The sequence below is a fragment of the Mobula birostris genome, chromosome 8, assembly GCF_030028105.1.
Source record: "Mobula birostris isolate sMobBir1 chromosome 8, sMobBir1.hap1, whole genome shotgun sequence".
Taxonomy (NCBI): Eukaryota; Metazoa; Chordata; class Chondrichthyes; order Myliobatiformes; family Myliobatidae; genus Mobula; species Mobula birostris.
Window position 1 is genome coordinate 153,264,904 of NC_092377.1, and position 27,424 is coordinate 153,292,327.

The 27,424-nt window shown below is 46.2% G+C and overlaps 1 protein-coding gene across 1 annotated transcript in view; it reads right to left on the bottom strand.

Moving 5' to 3' along the window:
- The window catches only part of LOC140201843 (cytoplasmic polyadenylation element-binding protein 2-like), a 74,156-nt gene extending 47,439 nt beyond the window's left edge, over window positions 1-26,717 (bottom strand). Inside the window, exons 1-2 of the mRNA XM_072266563.1 lie at window positions 25,542-26,717; window positions 220-310 (exon numbers count right to left, since the gene is read on the bottom strand). Coding sequence (XP_072122664.1) covers window positions 220-310; window positions 25,542-26,243 — 793 coding nt within the window. The 5' untranslated portion in view covers window positions 26,244-26,717. The remainder of the gene's footprint in view (window positions 1-219; window positions 311-25,541) is intronic.
- Window positions 26,718-27,424: the final 707 nt, after the last annotated feature.

A 27,424-nucleotide genomic window follows, 5' to 3' on the forward strand; every position in this document is an offset into this window, starting at 1 on the left:
TGACTCTATTGACTACCGTATTATGTCCAATGGGCTGTAAGAAGACAATTGTTCTTTCGCGCTATCACAATGAAATAGATGCAATAATGTCAGAGAAAAAAGCAAGGTCAATTCATCCAACAAGCGCCATCAAGAGGTTACCACTCAGCGGGTGTCTGCGATTGAACAGAAAGGAGGGAGGCACGAGAAAGGAGAGCCATGTGTTTCCATGGGACTCACTTTTAAGTGGTTCCTGCTCATTCTGCAAGATGTCAATCAAGGAGTTCTCCAATGAGTGCATGTTGAACGTGTCATAGGGGTGCGTCCATTCCTGAAATCATTAAACACAGAACAGACAAGAGTCCATTAAAACGAAACAAGCCAGAACTGCACTCAGCAGAAATATTTCTAATAGAAATAGTTTTAATCTACACCTCTGGGAAGAGCTGACCTCTGGGAGGCCAAAGCTCTTCAAAGTTTAAAGCAGCAAGAACCCGGATATAATCTGAGTTAATCCCCCTTCCTGATTTTCTCGTCACCAAGGACACCACGACTTTTCACAGAACTATCATCAGGTATGGAAGCTCCTGCCAAGTTCCCTGAATGAATTTAATAAAGAATACTTCTATATTGAGAATTCTGTTGGCAGTTCTCTCATCTCCATTTCTGGTGGTGCAAGATGCATTGACAAGATCAAAGTACCATATGTAACCTAGCAGTGCAGTGCAATACAAATGGTGTGCTGAAGTGCTGGGGTACCATTGTTTGGCTGTGATGTTCAACTAAGGCTATACATCTCATCCGTGGCCAATTTAAAGTTAGGGAATTACACTGGAGCACTGATTCTGGTCTCACACCAACAATCCGTGCCTTAAAACAGGCTGTGTCAGCTAAAACACACACTAAATGCTGGAGGAGCTCAGCAAGTCAGGCAGCATCTATGGAGGGGGAGCAAACATTTGACATTTCAGGCAACTGTTTCATTCCTTTCTTCATGAGTCCTGATGAAGAGTCTCAGCCCGAAACGTCGATTGCTTATTCCCCCGGTATAGATGCTGTCTGAAAGCCAACACGATCTTCTGACGACTTGATGTGGGGTCTCAATGAAGGCCCAAAACCTCGACTGTTTATTCCACTCCGCCCTCCTTATCTGCTGCCTGACCTGCTGGCTTCCTCCAGCACTTTGTGTACGTTGCTCAATATGTCCAGCAGCTGCCGAATCTCTTGTGTATGTGTTAAGTGGAGTGTAAATTGGCAGCAGATTTTCCTATATTACAATATGCTTCTCAAATATTTAACTGCCCATAAAGTGCTTTGCGACATAGTCATACTTTATTGATCCCAGGGGAAACTGGTTTTCGTTACAGTTGCACCATAAATACTGTAATTAAATAGTAATAAAACCATAAATAGTTAAACAGTAATATGTAAATATGTAAATTATGCCAGGAAATAAGTCCATGACCAGCCTATTGGCTCAGGGTGTCTGACCATCCAAGGGAGGAGTTGTAAAGTTTGATGGCCACAGGCAGGAATGACTTCCTATGACGCTCTGTGCTGCATCTCGGAGGAATGAGTCTCTGGCTGAAAGTACTCCTGTGCCCACCCAGTACATTATGTAGTGGATGGGAGACATTGTCCAAGATGGCATGCAACTTGGACAGCATCCTGTTTTCAGACACCACCGTCAGAGAGTCCAGTTCCATCCCCACAACATCACTGGCCTTATGAATGAGTTTGTTGATTCTGTTGGTGTCTGCTACCCTCAGCCTGCTGTCCCAGCACACAACAGCAAACATGATCACACTGGCCACCACAGACTCGTAGAACATCCTCAGCATTGTCCGACATCCTGAGATCAGGACTGATGTAAGGCAGCTCTCTCTCTCTCTCAGAGCAATTTGGGTCTCTGTCTTTCTCTTTCCTAATCCTTCTCAATCTCTCTCCCTCCCACTCCCCCCCCATCTGTCTCTCACTCTCTCTCCCCCACCCGCCACTAGCAATCACTCTCCCCCTTTCCCTCTCCGTCATCCTCTCCCCTTCCTCACCATTATCATTCCCTCTTCTCTCTCCCTATCAATATCATTCATTCTCTTTCGCCACCCCCCCCTTTCATAATCAGTCCGCCTCTCCCCTGCCCCCCCAGCAAGAATACTCAAGAGGCTTTGACACTGCAATAAACATGGCTGAGATCCAAGAGAACAGAACCAGGCTGAAGTAGTAAGGAACAAAGAACCAGGCCCTTCAGCCCACCTTCCCATGCTGACCTTTTTTGCCCATCTACACTGATTTCCATTTGCCCACAGTAAGACAATATCCTTCTATGCCTTGCCTGTTCCTGTTAATCTGTGTGTGTGACAATAATAAACAATAAATCACTTAAATATAGTAATTGTATCTGCTTCCACCACCTCCCCAAGCAGGATATTCCCAGGGACTGCTTAGCAGCATAGTGGTTAGCGCTACGCGATTACAGTGCCAGCAATGCAGGTTCAGCTCTGCCGCTGTGTGTGAGGGGTTTGTACGTTCTCCCTGTGAACGCTTGGGTTTCCTCCAGGTGCTCTGCTTTCCTCCCACAGTCCAAAGGTGAACAGATTAGCCACGTGGGTGTAATTGGCAGCGCAGGCTTATTTGGGCTTGAAGGGCCCATGAGCGTGCTGCATTTCTAAATATATTAAAATAAGTTCCAGATATTGGCCACTCTTCTGTAAAAGAAATTTAGATCCCTTTAAACCTCTTCCTCTCATCTCAACCCTATGAGCTCTTGTTTTTGGTAGCCTAACTTTGGGGGAAAATGACCATCTACCCTATTAATGCCTCTCAGAACCTTTCAAACACCAATCAGGACAACCCTCAGCCTCCTTTGCTGCAGGAGGTAGGAGATCTTGCATCAGCTTGAAGCAGACTTGGTGATTCCACCTCAACGTCGCCCATTTCCCTGCCAAAAAAATCTAGTGCACACCACTGCTGTACTGCATGAACCTCTCTGAGGTCAGTCGCCTTATCTTGGTGAAAAGGCTTGTGAGTTCCTGAGATCCCAAGAGTGCGATGCTGTCTGGAGCTTGGCCATCTGGCACTTAGATTCTAGTAAGATCACCCATAGTAGGAAGGTCAAGGGTGCAGTTCCAGACAATGAATGATCCAACCAAGGCTCCAACAGTGGAGCTGGTGGAAGATGAAAACATGTTTCTGGAGTACTCCCAGTTCCATGTGTTAGTCAGGACAGAAATAGGATGATAGTACAGATGAAAGAATGGCTGAGCAACCGGTGCAGGGGACAGAGTTTCAGATTTCTGGATCACTGGGATCTCTTCTGGGCAAGGTAATGACTTGTACAAAAAGGACAGGTTACACCTAAACCCAACCAGAACCGATATCCTGCAGATAAGTTTGCCGGCGCAGTTGGAAGAGGGTTTAAACTAATTTGGCAGGGGGTGGAAATGAGAGTGATACGGTTAAGGATGAGGCAGTTGGTATACAGGTCGATTCAGTGTGTAGTGAGACTGTGAGGAAGGACTGGCAAATGATGGGGCAAAATTACAGTCAGTAGGAAGAGTTGAAGTGTAACAGGGGGCAGAATTGAAATGGATGATGAATACAGGCCTCCAAAGAGTAGCCTGGATGTGGGAAGCAAATTAAAACAGGAGATACAAACGTTTGTAGAAAAGGCATGAAAAAAGGTTGTTGTTACGATAGTCATGGGAAATTTTCAACACACAAGTAGATTGGGAAAATCAGGTTAGTGCTAGTTCCCAAGAGAGGGAATTTGCAGAATGTCTACTAGATGTTTTCTTTCAGAATAGCTTATGCTTGAGCTCACGACAGGAAAGGCAATTCTGGATTGGGTGTTGTGTCATGAACCAGAACTGATTAGGAAGCTTCAGGTAAAGAAGCATTTAGGAGACAGTGATCATAATGTGGTAGAATTTACCCTGTAGTTTGAGAGGGAGAAGATAAAGTCAGATGTATCAGTGTTACAGTGGAGTAAAGGGAATTACAGTGGCATGAGAGAAGAACTGGCCAAAGTTGATTGGAAGGGGATATTATCAGGGATGACGGCAGAACAGCAATGGCTGGAGTTTCTGGATGCAATTCAGAAGGTGCAGGATAGACATATCACAAAAATGAAGTAGTGTTATAAAGGGAGGATGAGGCATCCATGGCTGACAAAGGAAGTCAAAGACATCATAAAAGGAAAAGACAGGGCTTTTGAAAAGCAGAGGCAACTAAAGAAGCCGTAAGGAGAGAAAAGATGAAATATGAATGTAAGCTAGTCAGTAATATAAAAGAGAATACCAAAAGATTTTTCAGATATATAAATAAAAGAGAGATGAGAGTTGATTTAAGACTGCTAGAGAATGATGCTGGAGAGTTAGCAATGGGGGACAAAGAAATGGTGAACAAACTTAATAATATTCTGTGTCAAGTGTTCACTGTGGAAGACACTAGCAGAAATTTGAGACTGTCACAGAGCAGAAGTGAGTGTTGTTGCTATTACTAAGGAGAAGGTACTTGTGAAGCTGAAAGGTCTGAAGGTATGGTAGATCAGTCACCCGGACCAAATGGACTGCACCCCCCAGGGTTCTGAAAGAGGTAGCTGAAGAGATTGTGGAGGCATTAGCAATGATCTTCCAAGAATCACTAGATTCTAGAATGGTTCCGGAGGACTGGAAAATTGCAAATGTCATTCCACTCATTAAGTGAGGGAAGCAGAGAAAAGGAAATTATAGGCCAGTTAGCCTGACTTCAGTGGTTGGGAAGATGTTGGAGTCAATTACTGAGGATGAGGTTTTAGGGTATTTGGAGGCACATAATAAAATAGACTGAAGTCAGCATGAATTCTGTAAGGGGAAACCTTGCCTGACAAATCTGTTGGAATTCTTTGAGAAAATAACAGATAATACAAAGAAAGGTGGAGGGGCAGGTAGTGTTGAGGAAGCAGGGACTCTGCAGATGGACTTGGACAGATCGAGAGATGGGCCAAAGAAGTGGCAGATGGGACATGGCGTCAGGAAATGCATAGTTATGCATTTTGTGGAAGGAAAAAAGGCACAGACTATTGTCTAAATGGGGAGAAAATTCAAAAAATTCAGAAGTGTAAATGGACTTGGGAGCCCTTGTACAAGACTCCTTTAGGGTTAACTTGCAAGTTGAGTCATTGGTATGGAAAGCAAATGCAATGTTAGTGTTCAGGACTAGAATACAAGAGCAAGGAAGTAATGCTGAGTCTTTAAGGCATTGGTCAGACCACACTTGGAGTATTGTGGGCCCCTTATCTAAGACAGGATGCAATTGAATCAGAGAGGTTCCGGAGGAGGCTCACAAGAATGATTCCAAGAATGAAAGGGTTAGCATTTGACAGCTCTGGGCCCGTACTTACTGAAATTTAAAGGAATGGTGGGGGGGGGGGGGGGGGGGAGGGGAGAACATCTCTTTAAAACCTATCGAATATTAAAAGGCCAAGATAGAGTGGATGAGGAGAGGACGTTTCCTATAGAGGATGAGTCCAGAACCAGAGGCTACAGCCTCAGAATAGAGGGGCGTCCATTTAGAACAGAAATAAAGATGAATTTATTTAGTCAAAGGGTGGTGAATCTGTGGAATTCACTGCCGCAGACAGCTGTGGAGGCCAAGTCACTGAGAATATTTAAAGCGGAGGTTGATAGGTTATTGATTAGTCAGGGCATCAAAGGTAGGAGACGGGGGTTGAGAGGGATAATAAATCAACTGTGATGGAATGACAGAAAAGACTGGACAAGCCAAATGGCCTAATTCTGCTCCAATGTCTTATGACCTTATACACTGACACTGAAAGCAGAGGAAGGTTGCAGTAGTGAAGTGGCCCCATTCACCTTACATCCCATAATACCGGACCTTGACCCCAATCTGTGTCAGACCGGGTGGCGGCTTCCTGTGCATCAGTCTCCCCACGTTGAACAAGATCATGCACAGGCATTCTCCATTACTGGAATCCACCCCAACCCCTAAGAGATCATCATACTCATCTCAAGTGATCACGCTACTACTGGGGCAGTACAGTGGCACAGTGGTTAGCACAACTCTTTACAGTACAGGAGACCCGGGTTCAATTCGCAATGCTGCCTACAAGGAGTTTGTATGTTCTCCCCATGACCGCATGGGTTTCCTCCAGGTATTCACGTTTCCTCCCCCACTCCAAAGATGTACCGGTTGGTAGGTTTACTGGTCATTGTAAATTGACCCATGATTAGGCTAGGATTAATTTGGGGGATTGAAGGGCCAGTGTGCCTTGAAGGGCCAGAAAGGCCTACTCCACGCTGTATCTCAATAAATAAATAGTTTTTTAAAAATGCTACCACTACCTTAGGCATTCACAGTGCCTAATTGGCTATTCATCCACAGTCCCTGCAACCCGTCCACATCATCATCGGACAAAGTCAGCATGGATTTGTGAAAGGAAAATCATGTCTGACGAATCTCATAGAATTTTTTGAGGATGTAACTAGTAGAGTGGATAGGGGAGAACCAGTGGATGTGGTATATTTGGATTTTCAAAAGGCTTTTGACAAGGTCCCACACAGGAGATTAGTGTGCAAACTTAAAGCACATGGTATTGGGGGTAAGGTATTGATGTGGATAGAGAATTGGTTGGCAGACAGGAAGCAAAGAGTGGGAATAAATGGGACCTTTTCAGAATGGCAGGCAGTGACTAGTGGGGTACCACAAAGCTCAGTGCTGGGACCCCAGTTGTTTACAATATACATTAATGACTTAGATGAGGGAATTAAATGCAGCATCTCCAAGTTTGCGGATGACACGAAGCTGGGCGGCAGTGTTAACTGTGAGGAGGATGCTAAGAGGATGCAGGGTGACTTGGTTAGGTTAGGTGAGTGGGCAAATTCATGGCTGATGCAATTTAATGTGGATAAGTGTGAAGTTATCCACTTTGGTGGCAAAAACAGGAAAACAGATTATTATCTGAATGGTGGCCGATTAGGAAAAGGGGAGGTGCAACAAGACCTGGGTGTCATTATATACCAGTCATTGAAAGTGGGCATGCAGGTACAGCAGGCGGTGAAAAAGGAGAATGGTATGCTGGCATTTATAGCAAGAGGATTCGAGTACAGGAGCAGGGAGGTACTACTGCAGTTGTACAAGGCCTTGGTGAGACCACACCTGGAGTATTGTGTGCAGTTTTGGTCCCCTAACCTGAGGAAAGACATCCTTGCCATAGAGGGAGTACAAAGAAGGTTCACCAGATTGATTCCTGGGATGGCAGGACTTTCATATGATGAAAGACTGGATGAACTAGGCTTATACTCGTTGGAATTTAGAAGATTGAGGGGGGATCTGATTGAAACATATAAAATCCTAAAGGGATTGGACAGGCTAGATGCAGGAAGATTGTTCCCGATGTTGGGGAAGTCCAGAACGAGGGGTCACAGTTTGAGGATAAAGGGGAAGCCTTTTAGGACCGAGATGAGGAAAAACTTCTTCACACAGAGAGTGGTGGATCTGTGGAATTCTCTGCCACAGGAAACAGTTGAGGCCAGTTCATTGGCTATATTTAAGAGGGAGTTAGATATGGCCCTTGTGGCTAAAGGGATCAGCGGGCATGGAGGGAAGGCAGGTACAGGGTTCTGAGTTGGATAATCAGCCATGATCATACTGAATGGCGGTGCAGGCTCGAAGGGCTGAATAGCCTACTCCTGCACCTATTTTCTATGTTTCTATCAATTTTCTGAGGGGGATGCCTAGAAACACAAACACTGCTCATTATCTCCCCCTGTCAGGTATCTCCAAGGGCTGTTGGAGCACAGAAATAGGGAGAGGTGAGACTACAAAGTGTCACAGAGAAAGGGTGGAAGTTTTAAAATCACATCTTCTTTTTACCTGGACGTCAAAGTAAACCAGGTCAATGGTGCTGAGTGAACAGGACACAGACATCGAAGTATTAGGTCACCGCTCATTCACAATTCTCTGTAATGCTTCCACTGACAACCATCAGATTCTTACACCAGCCTGCATAATCCTAATCCTACCTCTGCAATGGAACACAATAGACCACCTCCTGTGGTAGCACAGATTGTCTCTATTTGTGTAAGGTTTTTTTTTACACTATTGCACTTTGCAGCTTTTTTCTTCAATACCTTGTCTAATTTATATAGTTATTATGAATAAACTCTTCTCGGACTTCTCGCCGGGTGCAGGTATTGATTATAACCGACGCTTCGATGACAAGTTCTGCCATCTTCTTCAGGGATGATGCTTGGGTATGTCTAGTCCAGTGGTATCTATACCCCCTTGTCCATCCCTCCTGACTGGTTAGTCCTCATCCAATCAGGTTTCCACTCTCCCACCTTGTTTACAATTGAATTCCAGCACTTACTTAGAGCGAGGCCTTCGTGTTGTTTAAAATCGTCTCGCTCAATTTAAGAACTGGAATTCCCAACTCCAGCCGTTAGGTTGCGAGGTAAAGTATAGAAGTGCGACACGTTGGCTTCGTTAGTCGAGCTGCTGCCTCGCAGCTCCAGACACCCAGGTTCAATCCCAACCTCCGGTGCTGTCTGGGTGCAAAGTTCGCACGTTCTTTCTGTGTCTGCGTGGGTTTCCCCCGGGTGCTCCAGTTTCCCAACAACACGAGGGTTGATAGGCGAAGCAGGCACCTGGTGGGTAGGCAAGTGATAGAATCTGTGTGGAGATAATGAAAGTGTGGGGAAGAATAAACTAAATGAGATTAATAATTAGGTAAATAAGAAATTGAGAGTCATCATGGACTAGATGGGCTGAAGGACCGTTGTCCTCGCCGTATCTCTCTGACTCTACTTACTGCCTGTTACATCACTGACATTTAGGGCAGCAAGGAAGGTCCTCCATCTCTGGCAGTGCTCACAGCTTCCCTCATCATGTCAATCACTTCCTCTTGGATTTCACTACTGTCAGTCATGCAAGTCCCAGGTGGAAACTCAGGAATGCCATTGCACTCAGACGTGGAAGGATTCTTCACTGCTGTTTCCGTAATAATTTTGTTTTACCAGTCAGGGTTGTTAGCCCTGAGCTGAACTCCAGAACCAGGAGGACTGGTGGACCCCTCTTAGTCTGGCCTCTGCCCTTTGACCTGTTTGGCACGGGTGACCCTACCAAGCATAAAGCCCCAACTCCAGCCAACATCGCTCTCCGGGTCATTGAGACACGCAAGCCTCCAACCTCTACAAGGCTGTGGTCCTCTTGGAGATCTCTGACTCGGCTGGAGTTACAGTGAAATGTTGTACAGGCTAGCTCCTTATTCCTCGGAAGGGTAAGAGACTGAGGGCGTACCTTTCAGAGGTGTATAAAAACACGAGGAGCATACAAAGTGTGAAAGCACACAGTCTTTGTTCCCGGGGATAGAACTAAAAACTAGAGGGCATTGGTTTGTGGTGAATACGGAAAGATTTCAAAGGAGTCTGAGAGACAACTTCTTCACCCAGAGAGTGGTGAGTGTATGGAACTAGTTGCCAGGGATATGATTGGGGGAGGTGCAATAACATTTTAAAAGAGTGTGGGTTAGTATGTGAATAGCAGTGATTAGAGGGACATGGGCCCAAAAGTGGGCAATTAGGATCAGCTGCTGTGGTTAGCACGGGGGGATATGGGCCGAAGGGCCAGCTTTGATGCTGTAAGACTCTGTGACCTGTGTGTGTGTGTGTGTGTGTGTGTGTGTGTGTGTGTGTGTGTGTGTGAGTGAGTGAGTGAGTGAGTGAGTGAGTGAGTGAGTGAGTGAGTGAGTGAGTGAGAGAGAGAGAGAGAGAGAGAGAGAGAGAGACTTGTTTTGCCATTGTTGCTTTGTTGCTGTTGCTGTTTTGTTACAGACTGCGGGCATGCTCTATTCTGCCCCTAGCACACCCCTAAGATGCATCAGTCGTTAACGCAAACCGCGCACTTCACTGTACATTCCGATGCACACACGTGATACTGAAAAGCTCTGAACCTGGATAGACATCGGCCTTGATTAAATCTGCTCTGTGAAAGCCAGTTTTTCCTCAGTATGTTGGCACACCTCACACCATCTGCCTCGGGTCTGTAGCAAGCTTCCTGTCGTACACCGAACAAATGCCATCAGTAGATCGGCATGTACACTCCACTGCGTTCCCCTTGGCGATGCAAACAAACCCACAGTTAACCAGCAAAGAGAAAGCCCTCGGCTTCTACCTGATTAAACATTCCACTCCTAAATACACTGGCTCTTTCTGTAAATCTCATGAGGACGCCAGATTTGCAGGATATTGAATCTCAATCTGCTTCGCAAGTCGATTGCTGACAGCTACAGATCTCACCCCAGGAATTTATCCAGTGTTGCCAGCTTGGTATTATCCTGACATTTTCAGCAGTTTTAGTACAGGAAGCTCTGTGTTTTACAGCATGCTCTGCCAAGCATTCACTTTATGGCTGAAATTTGGGACATCTGGCATATTGACTGATATTTATCCTTAACTAGCATCACTCACAGCACCTATCACATCGCTGCTTGTAGGTTTGTGCAATAGTGAAACAGACTAAATTTTCAACAGTAACTACACTTCAAAACTGGACCAAAATGCATAGGAGCAGAAGTAGGCCATTTGGCCCATCAAATCTGCTCCACTATTTGATCACGGCTAATTTGTTTTCCCTCTCAATTCTATTTTCCTGCCTACTCCCCGTGACCTTTGACACCCTTACTAGTCAAGAGACTTCAAATACACCCACTGACTTGGCCTCCACAGTTATCTGTGGTAACGAATTCCACAGATTCACCACTCTCTAGTGAAAGAAATTCCTCCTTGTATCAGTTCTAAAGGACATCCTTTTACTCTGTGGCTGTGGCCTCTGGTCCCACAAGTCTCCCGCTATTGCAAATATCTTCTCCATGTCCATCCTGTCTTGGCCTTTCAATATCCAGTAGGTTTCAATGAGATCCCCACCATGTTCTTCCGAACTGGAGCGAGTACAGGCCAGAGCCACCAAACGCTTGTCAGATAAACACTGGGTCAGTGTTAACAACTGACACATCTGAGACGTTAAGTAGTGGTTGGGGTGTCCTACATTTGGTTTTGGTTTCACTAGGCAGTCCTGAAGAGAAAGGTACTATAGAAATGCAAATATGAAACCAAATTCAGATCCAGTCTGATGCAATCTCAGATAATATAAAGAAAAGAAAATTCTCCACCACATCATGGTTTTTTTCAAATTCACTGGAGCCTCTACCTTGCCTTGTGCAGTAGCACTGGTGGAATAACCCTCAGATCTATTGACCTGGATTCATTTCTGAACTCCAGTGCTATCTTTACAGAGTTATGAAGTTTGTATGTTTTTCCTGGGACCACATAGTTTTCCCCACAGCTGCTCCAGTTGTCTCAAACATCCAAGGTAGATGAATTGCCCATCAGAGCTGTTCATAGCAATTAAGTGAACAGTACAAACTGGGGTAATTGATGGAAGCGAGGGGAGAGTAAAATGGGATTAGAGGGGATTAAATGAAAATGAATGCTTGATGGGTGCTTAAGGCTCTCATAGGCGGAGGTGGTAATGGGCACAGGCTCCCACTACCTACTTAATGCTCGCCATGGCATGCACCTCAAATAGCCTCAGACAACCAAGTCCAACTCCTGGCCTTCATGTGTGGCTTAGCTACTAAACCTGGCAAAACTGTTTCTACTGACAGAAGAAGGGGCAAAGGGGGTTTCTGGCGCCTTAAAACTTCGAGCAGATGGGGTTTGTCAGCCATGGCTGGCAGCTCATCCAGGAGAAGGAAAACTCTGATCATAGTCATACTTTATTGATCCCAGGGGGAAATTGGTTTTCGTTACAGTTGCACCATAAATAATAAATAGTCATAGAACAATAAATAGTTAAATAGTAATAGGCAAATTATGCCAGTAAATTATGAAATAAGTCCAGGACCAGCCTATTGGCTCAGGGTGTCTGACCCTCCAAGGGAGGAGTTGTAAAGCTTGATGGCCACAGGCAGGAATGACTTCCTATGACGCTCTGTGTTGCATCTCGGTGGAATGAGTCTCTGGCTGAATGTACTCCTGTGCCCACCCAGTACACTAAGTAGTGGATGGGAGACATTGACCAAGATGGCATGCAACTTAGACAGCATCCTCTTTTCAGACACCACCGTCAGAGAGTCCAGTTCCATCCCCACAACATCACTGGCCTTACGAATGAGTTTGTTGATTCTGTTAGTGTCTGCTACCCTCAGCCTGCTGCCCCAGCACACAACAGCAAACATGATTGCACTGGCCACCACAGACTCGTAGAACATCCTCAGTCAGATGTTAAAGGACCTCAGTCTCCTCAGGAAGTAGAGACGGCTCTGACCCTTCTTGTAGACAGCCTCAGTGTTCTTTGACCAGTCCAGTTTATTGTCAATTCGTATCCCCAGGTATTTGTAATCCTCCACCATGTCCACACTGACCCCCTGGATGGAAACAGGGGTCACTGGTACCTTAGCTCTCTTCAAGTCTACCACCAGCTCCTTAGTCTTTTTCACATTAAGCTGCAGATAATTCTGCTCACCCCATGTGACAAAGTTTCCTACAGTAGCCCTGTACTCAACCTCATCTCCCTTGCTGATGCATCCAACTATGGCAGAGTCATCCGAAAACTTCTGAAGATGACAAGACCCTGTGCAGTAGTTGAAGTCCGAGGTGTAAATGGTGAAGAGAAAGGGAGACAAGACAAAACTCTGATCTCAAACTGCCTACATCCACTCATGAAGGCGGCTTCGGGAGTAAACCCAGAGAGGAAAATCTGGAACTGTAGTCCCAAAGGCAGTCCTACGTCGAGTTCAACACTGTCTGGCAACTCCTGCTACACTGATGGTACCAAATTGTATCGGTCTCTGCCACTCCTTTAGGTTCATCAGATGCATTGAGGGGGGAAGCTTGCTACATGGGCAACAGCTTGCTCTCCATATTGTACTGCCCAGGCTTGTGTAAAGTATATAGAGAGCTAAGATATAACATCCACTGTCAACCCTGACCGTTGGAGACCTCAGATGGTTGATGCAGGTTTGATGGGCCAATGGGCCCGATACAATGCTGTTTTATTCAACAACGAGGTTAAGTTTTAAATGAAAATCAGGGCAGCACAGAGGCGTAGCAGTTAGCGTAACACTTCACAGCAGTAGTGATCGGAAGTTCAGGGCTCAATTCCCGCCATTGTCTGCAAGGAGTCTGTACATTCCCCCCATGACCGCATAGGTTTCCTCTGGATGCTCTGGTTTCCTCCCACAGTCCAAAAACGTACAGGTTAGCAAGTTGTGGGCATGTCATGTCACTGCCAGAAGCATGGTGGCACTTGCAGGCTGTTCCTGTGTTGGTCCTTGACACAACCACATTTCACTGTATGTGTTGATGTACATGCGACAAATAAAGCTAATCATTATCAGTTCTCAAAACTGATTGGAAGATTATGGATCCAGTACGCTAAGCAAAGTCCACCAAGATTGTTTCCAGACTCACTGAGCAAGTGCACAAGGCTTGTTAGAGCAGATCCAATTTTCATTTATACACTACCTACACAAGGGTGTTATCGAGTAAACTGTGATGCCAAAGGAGGCATTAGCATGGGGAACAAATGCATGGCCAAGTGTTGGCGTTTAAGAGCTTTCTGTTAGGCATCTGAGAAGAGAGAGAAAGAGGTTGAGAAAGTGGAGATGAAATCCAAGAGTTTGGAGACTAGGAAGCTGAAAGCTCTGGCAGCAGGTCCAAGTCCCTGGGTGGCAACATCTCAGAGGATCAGTCCTAGGTCCAACAAATTGATGCAATCATGAAGAAGGCACACCAATGGCTGCACTTCGTTAGGAGTTTGAGGAGATTTGGTATGTCACCAAAGACTCCAGCAAATTTCTACAGGTGTATCATGAAGACCATTCTGACTGGTTGCACCACAGTCTGCAATGGAGGCGCCAAGGCACAGAACTGGAAAAAGTTGTGGAAGGTTGTAAACTCAGCTAGCTCCATCGTGGGCACCAGCCTCCTCACCGTCAAGAGGTGATGCATGAAGAAGGTGGCATCCATCATTAAGGACCCTTGGTACCCAGGACATGCCATCTTCTCATTACTACCATCAGAGAAGAGGTCCAGGAGCCTGAAAACTCACACTCAGTGTTTTCAGAACACCTTCTTCCCCTCCACCACCAGATTTCTGAACAGTCCATGAACACCACCTCACAATTGTGTTTTTTTTTTTTGCACTATTCAGTTAACTTTAACATATTCCAGAACGAGGGGTCACAATTTGAGGATAAAGGGGAAGCCTTTTAGGACCGAGATTAGGAAAAACTTCTTCACATGGAGAGCGGTGAATCTGTAGAATTCTCTGCCACAGGAAACAGTTGAGGCCAGTTCATTGGCTATATTTAAGAGGGAGTTAGATATGACCCTTGTGGCTAAAGGGATCAGGGGGTATGGAGGGAAGGCTGGTACAGGGTTCTGAGTTGGATGATCAGCCATAATCATACTGAATGGTGGTGCAGGCTCAAAGGGCCGAATGGCCTACTCCTGCACCTATTTTCTATGTTTCTATTCTTATTGCAACATTGTAACTCTGCTGCAAAACAACATATTTCATGACATACGTCAATGATAATAAACCTGATTCTAATTCAATGTTGTGACAAAGGACAAAGAACAAAAAGAGTCCAGTGTTGGAGGGGTGAAGAATTATGGGAGAGTTACAAGGTCAAAGGAATAGGAAGAGGCTACCCAGTCCAAGCAGCCCATGCCAGCCCTAATCCTCCCTTCCAGCCTCATCCTGCCTTTCATCAACTCTTTGCTCCCTTTAAATGCATCAACAGCCCCCACTCCTTCTGTGGCCACGAGTCCCACTCTCCCATTCATTGCATAAAACAGCTGAATTCCATATCACTTGGCTGTGATCTTCAGTGATCTTCCCCACAGCAGGAACATTCTCTCTGCATCCAATCTAACCTGTCAAATCCTCCTTTAGGTGACCCCTAAACCATCTTTCCTCAAGGGAAAGAAAACCCTCTTAGCACCTCCTACCTCATATGTAGACCTTTGCACTTGGGGTGTTAAAAGATGCATCAGAGGAGAATTTGGCTATTTGGCCTATCAAGTCTTGTTCCACCACTCAATCATGGCTGATTTATTTTCTCCCTCAACACCATTCTCCCGCCTTCCCTCGATAATAAGAAAAAACTGGCAGATGGAATACAGTGTCGGGAAGTGTATGGTCATGGACTTCGGTCGAAGAAATAAAAGAACAGACCATTTTCTAAATGGAGAGAAAATTCAAAAAATCTGAAGTGCAAAGGGACTTGGGAATCCTTGTGCAGGACTCCTGAAAGGTTGATTTGCAAGTTGAGTCAATGTTGAGGAAGGCAAATATGTTAGCATTCATTTTAAGAGGTCTAGAATACAAAAGCAAGGATGTAATGTTGAAGCACTGGTGAGGACTCACTTGGAGTGTTGTGAGCAGTTTTGAGCCCCTTATCTAAGAAACAATGTGCTGACACTGGAGAAGGTTCAAAGGAGGTTCACAAAAATGATTCAGGGACTGAAAAGCTTGTCATATGGAGAGCATGTGATAGCTCTGGGCCTGTATTCACTGGAATTCAGAAGAATGAGAGGTGACCTCACTGAAACCAATCAAATGGTGGAAGGCCTAGATAGAGTGGATATGGAGAGGATGTTTCCCATGGCGGGAGAATCTAAAACCAGAGGACACAGCCTCAGAATAGAAGAGAGCTGAGGAGGAATTTCTTCAGCAGCTGTAGAGGCCAAGTCTTTATGTATATTTAAGGCAGAGGTTGATAGATTCTTGATTAATCAGGACATGAAGGGATACAGGGAGAAGGCAGGAGATTGTGTCTGAGGGGGAAAATTGGATCAGCCATGATGAAATAGTGGAGTAGACTAGATGGGCCAAATGGCCTAATTCTGCTCCTATATCTTATGGTCTTATAATACTTAACCCCTTTACCAATCAAGAACATATCAACTTTTGCCTTGCCCTGGATGACTCAATGACTTGCCCTGGACATCTCTCTGTGGCAGCAAATTCCATAGATTCACTGTGCTCGGGCTGAAGAAGTTCCCCCTTACCAGTTTTAAAAGTGTTCCTTTATTCGGCGCTGGAGGTTCATGGCAGGGAGAGTTTCTCCCTTCTACCATCTGTGTGAGATGATGGGGCTATCGGGACTTTGAGAACTTTTTTTTTTTACAGTGCCCATGGTCTGCTCTTTATCAAATTACGGTACTGCTTTGCACTGTTGTAACTATATGTTATAATTACGTGGTTTTTGTCAGTTTTAGTCTTGGTCTGTCCTGTGCTTCTGTGATATCTCATACTGGAAGAACATTGTATCATTTCTTAATGCATGCATTACTAAATGACAATAAACGAGGACTGAGTGTCCTCATAATCTAATCTAATCTAATTCTGGGGTTGCGCCCTTATTCCTAGACTCTCTTAAAATCCTTGTAGGATCCTCCTGTCTCTCCTGTAATCTTAGTAAGCTTCTGCACTCTCTCCAAATTTCTATATACTTTATATAATATGGCAATCAGAACTGCATGCAATACCAAGTATGCACTAAAAAAGGTTCAGCTTATTTCCCTATGTTTTAATGCCATCCCTCTGGAACTGAAAACAAGTGATTGATTTGTTTTTTTTAAAAACTCATTATCTGGAAATCCAAAGCAATTCGTAGAGATTAGTGGACCTGCACTCCAAGATCTCAAAATTCAAAATAAATTTATTATCGAAGTATGTATACTTTATATGTACAACCTTGAGATTTGTTTCCTCACAGGCAGCCACAAAACAAAAAAAACAATAGAATCCATTTAAAACAAAAAAAGACCATTGAACACCGGGGGGGGGGGGGGGGAGAGAGAAATAACACGAATCATACAAGCATCAAGCAATTAAGCAAGCAACAGCATTCAGAACCTCGCAGGCCAGGCAGCGTCTATGGAACAGTCAACATCTTGGGCCAAGACCTTTCATCGGGACCTGTCCGATCCTGACGAATGATCTCAGCCTGAAATATTGATTGTTTACTCTTTTCCACCGATGCTGCCTGGCTTGTTGGGTTGCTCCAACATTTTGTGTGCACCGCCTGGATCTCCAGCATCTGCAGATTTTTTCGTATTAGCATTCAGAGCTGAAGATCCTTGACGCCAGGCATTACCACAACCAATGCAGACATCCACAGAAGCTAAATTAGATAGCCTCAGTACAGCACAATTGATCAAACCCCCTTTTCTCCCTTTGATTCTCAACTCTATTTTCTAAATAGTAAGTGGCCAGCTTTCTGTATGAGTGAGTACTGAATTTAATTGGCCAATTATCTTCACTGATGTGCATTGTGGAGGATGAAGGAGGTGAGGAGATGAAAACCATAAAATTTAGAAGAAGATGGAGATGCGAGAGACTGCAGATGCTGGAATTTGGAGCAAAATTAAAACTGCTGGGGAAGGCAGCATCTGTAGAGGGCTTTTTATTCCTTTCCGAAGATGCTGCCTGACCTGCTAAGATGCTCCAGCTTTCTGTGTGTGTTAGTCCAGAGAGGGAAATGGACAGTCGCTCTTTTCTCCTAATATATCGACTGTCCATTTCCCTCTACAGATGCTATCTGACCCACTGAGTTCCTACTGAAGTTTCTTTTTGTTTCAAAATAAGCTAAGAGTTTTGTGCCGACCTAAATTCTTCAGTTCCTTTGCAAGCTGAATTATCCAGTCTGGGATAAAAACAACATGTGACATCTCTCCCCATGCCACAAGGACGGGGTTGCAGTATCAGAAACCAAGGTCTTACTACCAGAATCTCCACCCAGTGTCATTTTCACACTTCAGCCTTGGGCTGGCCTTTCCCTCAAGGCAGACTAACAAGGCCGAGCCTTGGCATACACCCACCAGTACACGAGGATTGATCCAGAGGCAAAAGGCAGCAACCAACAGCTTGGACTAGCTCAGGAACACCCAGGCCCTGTGGCAGCACTAATTCAGCAGTGGGCTGGCTTCTAGGCCTCAGACGGGAGATCAAAGTTGTTATCTGGCACTTACAGTCTTTGGCAAAGCATTCCTCCCTCACATGAAAGAGCACCTGTGCTTCCTTCTCCCCTAGTGTTGTTCGATTGAGCAATGGAAAATTTTATCTGACCTTCAGATTTCCTGCAAGATATTGCGCACAACAAATAAGCTCCTGTACTCTCAGGTCCGTTCCCTCTCCCAGCTCATTGCTGCTTTCACTAATACTCCGCTTCATCTGCATATTATAAAACTCTGGTTCAGCAGCATTTGGACTATTGCGTTCAATTCTGATTGCCCCTTTTTTAGGAAGGATGTGGACGCAATGGGGAGGGTGCAGGAGAGAATCAGAATCAGGTTTAATATCACTGACCTATTTCATAAAATTTGTTGTTTTGCAGCAGCACTACAACGCCAGATGTAAAAAGCAAAATATATATTTTCGCAGTCTTTTTGCACTATTTATATATTTAAATAAGTACTGCAAAAAGACAACACAAAATATGAGGTTGTGTTTATGGTTGGTTCATCATCTGTTCAGAAACTTGATGGTGGAAGGTTTCTAAAACGTTGATGCCCATCGGATTAGAGGACATGTGCCATGGGCCACAGGGAAAGGTTGGACAAACCTGGGAAGAGGCTGAGGGGAGGCCTAATAGAAATGTATAAGATTATGAGAGGCACAGATAGGGCTGACAGCCAGTATCTTTCTCCCAGGGTCAAAACATCTCAAACTAGAGGCCATTATTTAAAGATGGGGATGGGGGTAAAATCAAAGGAGGTGTGCAGGGCGAATGTTTATTTACAGAGAGCGATGGGCACCTGGAAAGCACTGCCACAGTTGGTAGTGGAGGTAAATACAACAGAAGCACTTGAGAGGCTCTTCGACAGGCATATGAATGGGCTGAGAATGGAAGGAATGGTAGAGGGGGGGCAGTGTACAGGGAGTGTTCACTATTGATAAAAAAAAAGTGCCCAGGGTACTCCGACAACACTTTCCAAACCTGTGACCTCTACCAGCAAGGAGGACAAGAACAAGAAGGATATGAGAACACCACCATCTTGGTCACACAACGACCTAATTTGCATTCACTTCAACATTATTATTAGACGCTGGAGATCTCTCCCCACAACGCAGCCGTGCCTCCTCTACTGCCACATTGAGGCTAAATACCAATTAGTGGAACAGCATCTCACCTCCTCCTGCGTAGTCTCACACCCGGCAGCAGGAACGTTGAATGCTCTAATTTCTGGTAACTGTTCACCTCGCCCATCTTTTTCTTGTTCTTTTCTTTTTTTTCCTCTCCTCTCCCCACATCACCTTATCTCTTTCCCCAATCCTTCTCTTGAGGATCGTCACCTTGTTGTGGTGGAGAGGCCTGTGAGTTCCTGAGATCCCGAGAGGGATTCCGTCTGAAGTTTAGCTATCCATCCCTCAGCTCCTGGTAGGGTCACCCACAGCAGTGAGGTCAAGGGGACGGTCCCAAACAAATATCGATCCAACAAAGACCTCGACAGTGGAGCTACCAGACACATCACAACAGAAGTGAAGGCTGAGGAAGGCTACCTCAATGAAGGGTCCTCGGTCATCTTACACCCCATGCCACTGGACCCTGCCTCCGACCTGTCAAGGACCTTGTGATGGCTACCCGTGCATTAGCCGCTGCACGTTAAACAAAATCGCGCACAAGGAATCCACCCTGACACCCTGGGTAAAGTCCCGTGACGATTAGTAAGTGGAGAAGAGGACACAATTGTGAGGTCTGAAAACCCTTCAGAATATTTGGATCCCAAATCGACCTCCACAGCCACCTGAGGACCACCAACAGACAACTTAGGAGAATATCATACTCCACTCGAGCAATCGCATTACAATCTCTTTCACCTCTCCTATCCTCTCTACCCACAAATGCATCCCAATGGTTTCCCTCCATCCTCCCTCGATTCAATGCTCCAGCTTTGCCTCCTGTCAGACTCCATCACTTTAGCCCTTTGTCACTTCCGCCTTTCATCTCCCAGTTTCTGACATCATCCCCACTCTCTCCCTCATTTACCTATTATCCTCTCACCTGGATCCACCCATCACATGCCAGCTCTTGCTCCACCCATTCCATCCACCTTTTCACACTGGCTGTCTCCCCTTCGACCCTTCAATCCAGATGAAGGGTCTCAACTCAAAAGATCACCTGTCCATTTCCCTCCACAGGTGCTACCCGATTTCCATTCTGTGTGCCGCAGCAAATACAGTACTGTGCAAAAATCGTAGGCACACACACACACAAATAGCTAGAGTGCCTGAGACTTTAGCACAGTATTGTATTTGTCAACGTGGTGCAGAGAGCAAGTTTGGAAATCTGGCAGGTGCAAAGAATGTTGGGAATGGTAAGAGCAAAGTGCTGTGGGAGGGGTGAGGGACTGCTGACAGAGGAGTGTCGGGGGCAGGGAGGTGACACAGATGCAGACACAGCCAGCCCCGAGACACCAGGAAAAGATATTTGATTCCAAACAATTGGTTTATTGATCATTACAGAATATCTCTCTGCTGCTTCCTGCTCCTTCCTTTTTTCCCCAACCATGATTCCTCTTTCCCTGTCCTCTTCCCAATTTCAGTCCACAACAGAGGCCCTCATCAAAATCAAGTTTATCATCACTCACATGCAAAGAAATTTGTTTTTTGTGGCAGCAGTACAGTGCAATACATAAAATGACTACAGTACTGTGCAAAGGTCTTAGGTACACTGGCTATATATAGGGGCCTAAGACTTTTGCAATGCTGTTAATGGTGAACAACTTACTCTTGAGAAGTTGCTGCAGCCTCTGAGATCAAGGTCAGCTCCTTCAGATCACCAAGTGAGACTCACACAGTGTTAAATAGAGTCAGAGTACAGGCGCCCAAAGACACCCATTGACCCTCTAGGCCAGGGGTCCCCAACCTTTTTTTGCACTGCGGACTGACCGACCCACCCGGTGGGGGGGGGGGGGGGGTGCTGGTGTTCAAGTTCAACAGTGTGTGACAGGGAATGAGGAAAGGTGCAGCTGACTCGTATCGTTTCATATCGTTTCCTCGCGGCCTGGTAGCACATGCTTTGCGGGCCAGTGGTCGGGAACCACTGCTCTAGGCCACATGGACATGTAGACATCAACTTTTCCAACGACAGGCAAAAGCCAAACAAAAAGAGGATCTTACTGAAAAACTAAATAACTATCAGGAAAGTGATCTGCTTTCAAAAGAGTTAAGACACAAGACATAAGAGCAGAATTAGGCCATTCGGCCCAGCAAGTCTGCTCTGCCATTCCATCATAGCTGAAATCGGATCCCACTCATCATCAGACACCTGACTTCTCGCCACATCTTCGATGCCCTGACCGATCAGGAAACGATCAACTTCCACCTTAAATATACCCACGGACTTGGCCTCCACCGCAGTTTGTGGCAGAGCGTTCCACAGATTTACTACTCTCTGGCTAAAAACAAATTCTTCCTGACCTCTGTTCTAAAAGGATCTCCCCTCAATTTTGAAGCTGTGCCCTCTAGTTCTGGATACCCCCACCATAAGAAACATCCTCTCCGCATCCATCCTATCTAGTCCTTTCAACATTCGGTAGGTTTCAGTTAGATTCCCCCGCATTCTTAGATAGCAGCTTAAAGTAGGGCAACAAACAATTACTTGGAGGAACTCGGTGGGTTTAGCAGCATCTGTAGGTGGGCGGGGAAAGAACTGTTTACATCTTGGGCCAAACCCCTGCATTAAGACCCTACCCTGAAACCAATCAACAAGTCCTCACCCTCACAGATGCTGTTTCTCCAGCAGATCGTTTGTTGCTCCAGATCTTAGCCTGTCCAGGCTCCATTTTAAAATGGGGATTCAGATTACAAAACAAGGCCCGGTTTTATAGCATTATCCCAACTACGTGGTCTGAATTTGAGGCTTTTGAGCTCCCCCCCCCCCCACTCCTCTCATTCACCACCACAATCCCTTTGCCCTCCTGCAGTTCCCCTCTTCCGCCCATTAAATTCCACTGCCCCCCTGCCCCAAATTCAGGGTGACCTTGTGGTAGTGGATTTATCAGATTCCAGACCTCCCCCACCACCTCAATTGGAGGGATTAGCACTTTACTCCACAATTCACAGTGGAAATCCTTCAAGCAGTAATGTGATTTTAATCCCTCTCATTTGGAAGCGGCCAACAGACAAATTAAAGGCCTTTTCCATTCTGCAGAGCCCTTGGGTAGAATCAAAGAGTCATACAGCACAGAAATAAACCTACTGACATAATTGGTCAATACTGACCAGGCTAGTCCCATTCACCTTTGTATGGGCCATATCCCTCTAAATCATTTTTAACTTTTTAAATTAAGATTCAATATGGAATAGGCCCTTCTGGCACTTTGAGGCATGCTGAATAGCCACTCCCTGATTTAATCCTAGCCTAATCAGAGGACAATTTACAAAGACTAATTAATCTACCAACCAGTACGTCTTTGGACTGTAGGAGGAAACCAGAACACCCAGCACATCTTTAAGAAAAAAGCGGAAATAAACAAGCTAATTAATTAGGTGCCTACAATTGGGGACCACTGATCTACAGTACTGTATGAAAGTCTTAGGCACACTATACAGCTAGGGCACCCAAGACTTCTGCACAGTATTGTAGTATTGCACTGTACTGCTGCCACACAAACGAAAACAAGTTTTGTGACATATGTGAGAGATGATAAACCTGATTCTGATATGGGTCTCTGTTGTGGACCGAGAGTAGGAAGAGGCAGGGGAAGGGGAATCGTGGTTGAGAAGAGGGGAGGGAACAGGAAGAGCCAGGCAGACATTCTGTATTGATCGATGAACCAACTGTTTGGAATTAAATGACCTTGCCTGTTGTCTCAGTGCCAGGTGTGTCTGCACCTGCGTCACCCCAGCCTCCTGTACTCCTTCTCTGTCACCTCTCTCACAACCCTCCCATGGCGTTCCACCCTCATCATTCCCAACATCCTTTGGAACCTATGGAATATTGTAAGGCCTCAACAGCGTGGATGTGGAGATGTTTCCTATGGAGGGGGAGCCTACGACCAGAGGACACAGCCTCAGAATAGACAGGCAAACTTTTAGAATGGAGATAAGGAGGAATGTCTTTAGCCAGAGAGCGGTGAATCTGTGGAATTCGTTGCCACAGGTGGCTGTGGAGGCCAAGTCATTGAGTATATTTAAGGCAGAGGTTGATTAATTCTTTGATTGGTCAGGGCATAAAGGGATAAAGGAGAATGGGGCTGAGAGGGGAAATGAATCAGCCATAATGAAATGGTGGAGCAGCCTCGATGGGCCAAATGGCCTAATTCTGCTCCTAGATTTTATGGCCTTATGGTCTTTGCTCCTGCCAGATTTACAAACTCCCTCTCCGCTCCACGTTGACAAATGCAGCACTGTGCAAAAGTCTTAGGCACCCGAGCTTTATATAGGTGCTGAATGCTGTATATCCCTCATGATTGATAAAGGTCGAAAAGGTCACCCCTCTCCCTCCTTCACTCCAAGAAACAAAGTCCTAATCCACCCTTATAACTCAAAGCCTCCAGTCCCAGTAACATGGCCAGATGGCAATTCCTTTGATCTCCCAATGCTCGCAACAGTAAAGGTCACTGCTTCTTGCTAACTTGGACACTGACTGTGACCTGGCCATTAGCGCGCCTTCGGCTAATTGCTCAGGGAGACGAGAGAGGTGGTCTCCTTTGCTAAGCTACACAAGCAATGGAGAAGGAGCCAATGTTGGCCACATCTGTGGGACGTGGGCATTTCAGACGAGGTGTAGCCCGCAGACGTGGTACCCCAGGCTACTAAGTCCCCTCCCATAGACAAAGTCAGCAAAATTTCTGTTAATGAGAAACATCAGTGTCTTGTGGGGACAGGGCACAATGTTACAATGAGCCAGTACAAAGAAGGAAGGCCTAAGCTGACATAAACACAAGAGAGTCTGCAAATGCAGAGTAGTACACACAAAATGCTGGAGAAACTCAGTAGGTTAGGCCGCCACTATGGAAAGGAATAAGCAGAAGGCATTTCAGGCTGAGACCCTTCATCGGGCCTGGAAAGGAAGGGTGAAGAAGTCAGAATAAGAAGCTGGAGGGAGGGGGAAGGAGTACAAGCTTGGTGTTAGGTGAAACCTGGTGAGAGGGAAGGTAGTTGGGTGGGGGATGAAGAGAGAAGCCGTGAGGTGAGAGGTGGAAAAGATGAAGGGCTGAAAAAAGAAAGAATCTGATGGGAGAGGTGAGTGGACCATGGGGGAAAAGGGAAAGGATGAAGGAAACCAGAACAGGCCTACATTAACATATACCCTTTCAAAACACCTTACAATCAATGAATCATAAATATATTTATTTCCCCTGCATAGGTGTCTGACTTGTAGAAATCCTCCAGCATTTCGGGTGTGTTACCATCAGTGACTGCTGCAAAGTCAGCTTTGCGCCAACAGATTTGTGCACAGCAGGCCCCCACGGAACTGTGATAACTGCTCGATAAAGCGTTTTTATTAAACAGGCTATCGCAGGCACAGGTGAATGCTGTTCTTAAAGATATTCCCTTTGGATCTTTAACATGCACCTGAAAGGGAGGACAGACCTTGGGTTTAATAGCCTGTGCAGCACTCCCTCAGTACTGCCTGGGGTGTTACACCTGTAATAATATGGGCAAGGTAGCATAGCAATGCTTTACAGTACAGGCCACTGCCTGCAAGGAGTTTGTACGTTCTTTCCGTGACCGCGTGCGTTTCCTCCAGGGGCTTCTGTTTCCTCCTGCAGTCCAAAGGCTTACTGGTTGGTAGGATCATTGTAAATTGTCCTGTGATTAGGCTGGGATTAAATTGAGGGATGCTGCCCAGTGTGGCTATATTTAAGAGGGAGTCAGATATGGCCCTTGTGGCTACGGGGATCAGGGGGTATGGAGAGAAGGCTGGCGCAGGGTTCTGAGTTGGATGATCAGCCATGATCATAATAAATGGCAGTGCAGGCTCGAAGGGCCGAATGGCCTACTCCTGCACCTATTTTCTATGTTTCTATGTAAGGCCGGAGTGGCCTATTCTGCATTTGTATCTCAATTTTTCAAAAAAATTCAAGTCTTGAACCCACTTTCCACATTTCTATACAACCATTTGGCCCAATGTTGACTCACGGAACATTCGACCTCGTACTAACTTGCCCTGTAAAAACCCACACATACCCAACAGTTCACTGGGAGGAGGTGCAACTTACAGGGGCACCTGTCTAGACAGTGTTTTTTGGGGACGTGGGAGGAGGGGGAACTGGAGCACCCAGCGGAAACACACACATTCACAAGGAGAAGGCAGAAGCTCCACACACACTTCGCTGGATGTCAGGATCAAACCTGAATCACTGGGCCCCCATCCTCCTAACTTGGAGATGACATAGTCTAAACCACTGACCTCCAGTTAGCAGAGCGAGCCACGGAAATGAGCCTAGATAATCCCTTCAGTAAGAGAGGTGTCAACAGTAGCAAAATACTTCCAGCCCGCACATTGTGACAGTCCCAAGAGAAAAATATAAGGGGTTTACCTGCTGTTGAGGCAGCCAGTTGCTGTTGCTGTCTGTGCACACTGGGTTGTCATCCATCCAGGATTTGGGAGTTAGTCCAGGTTGGCTCCTGTTCAACTTTGGAGGCACCATGAGGTGACTGGAATAGGACCTCTTGGAAGAGCAGGATGCGATCGAGTTCGAGACTCCCATTACTCCAACCGATCTCCTCAGGCTCCTGCTGCAGGGAGTACTGAGGGAGTCCCAGCCACCACTTCCTCCTCCACCTCCTCCGCTCTGCTGCTGGTGTCCGCCCCAGCTGAACGCCCTGAAACTCTGCTGCTGTCCGCTGAAGCCGTTCCTTTGGGGGAAGGACCCCGGGGGAGGATGCTGGTTGAGGGACGACTGTCTGTGCTGCTGCAACAGCCCCATCTGGTGCGCTGAGGGGAAAGTCCCGCCGAAGAGGGGGCCCAGGTGGACCATCTTGGGCAGCAGCATGGCAGTTGGCAGGACCCTCTGCTGGAGGAGGCTTTCCTCGCCCCCCTGGCTGGTGGGCCAGCCTAGGTTGCTGTGAGGTGAGCTAGTCCCTCCATGATCTTGGAGCACCAAGTTGCCAGGTGCAGGGTGGCAGTCCAGCTGGGTACTCTCACTCCCACAGCTGACCTCTGCACTCTTAAAGGACTCCAGTTCCGTCTCCAGATATGGACTGCAGGCTGATTGCCTTTTCGTGTCATTCTGTAACATGGCTGGATTCGCAAAGCCGGGGAAGGGGAGGGGAATTTTTTTTAAAAAGGAGGGGGGGTTGGGTAGTGGAGGGGTGGGTGGGGGGAGTTGCAATTAAGAATTTAAAGGGGGAAGTGGCTGTTTAGGGAGACGTGGGGAGGAGATGCAAGTCCAGCCCAGCGCGGCGCTACCCCGGCGATCCTTGCCCAGTGAGCAACCCCGATTGTGTAACAGCGCTAATCGCGTCAGTTTCAGCCAACGCCACAACTAACACACGAAACATGAAACTAACCGAACTGGAAATGCGGCCAGCAGCTTTTCAGTGCGGTGCCCTGTATGTGTGTGTATGAGTGTGTCTGTGTACTTTTCCTCTTGCCCTCCTCTCGCTCCTCATCGATCGCATCAAAATGGAACAACCAAGATCACAAGATGCTGTTTAATGACCTACTCATCGCCTCTTTACTCCGGAACTGAAGCTCTTACACTCCGAAGCATTCTGGTTACTTTACATTTTTTCCTCTCTCTTGCCTCTGATGTAAATCCTGCACCTGACCCGCGCTGGTGCCGGGAATTTGGCCGGTAGTTCCGAGCAGGCATTTTTTAAAAAAAAAATTGACGTTTTTCTTTCGTCCTCTCAGAATGTTTGCGATTTTGTTTTCATTTTAACCGCACCCTGCCCCCACGTCACATAGCTAGTCATAGTCATGGAGTCGTAGGGAGAGACACAACGCCGCAACCTGTTCTTCGGCCCACCCGGTCCCTGCTGACCCTCAACATAGAACATAGGTGCAGGAGTAGGCCATTCGGCCCTTCGAGCCTGCATCGCCATTTATTATGATCATGGCTGATCATCCAACTCAGAACCCTACACCAGCCTTCCCTCCATACCCCCTGATCCCCGTAGCCACAAGGGCCATATCTAACTCCCTCTTAAATATAGCCAATGAACCGGCCTCAACTGTTTCCTGTGGCAGAGAATTCCACAGATTCACCACTCTCTGTGTGAAGAAGTTTTTCCTAATCTCAGTCCTAAAAGGCTTCCCCTTTATCCTCAAACTGTGACCCCTCGTTCTGGACTTCCCCAACATCGGGAACAATCGTCCTGCATCTAGCCTGTCCAATCCCTTTAGGATTTTATACGTTTCAATCACATCCCCCCTCAATCCCCGCCTTGTTTATCTATCTCAATGATCTCTCTTCCC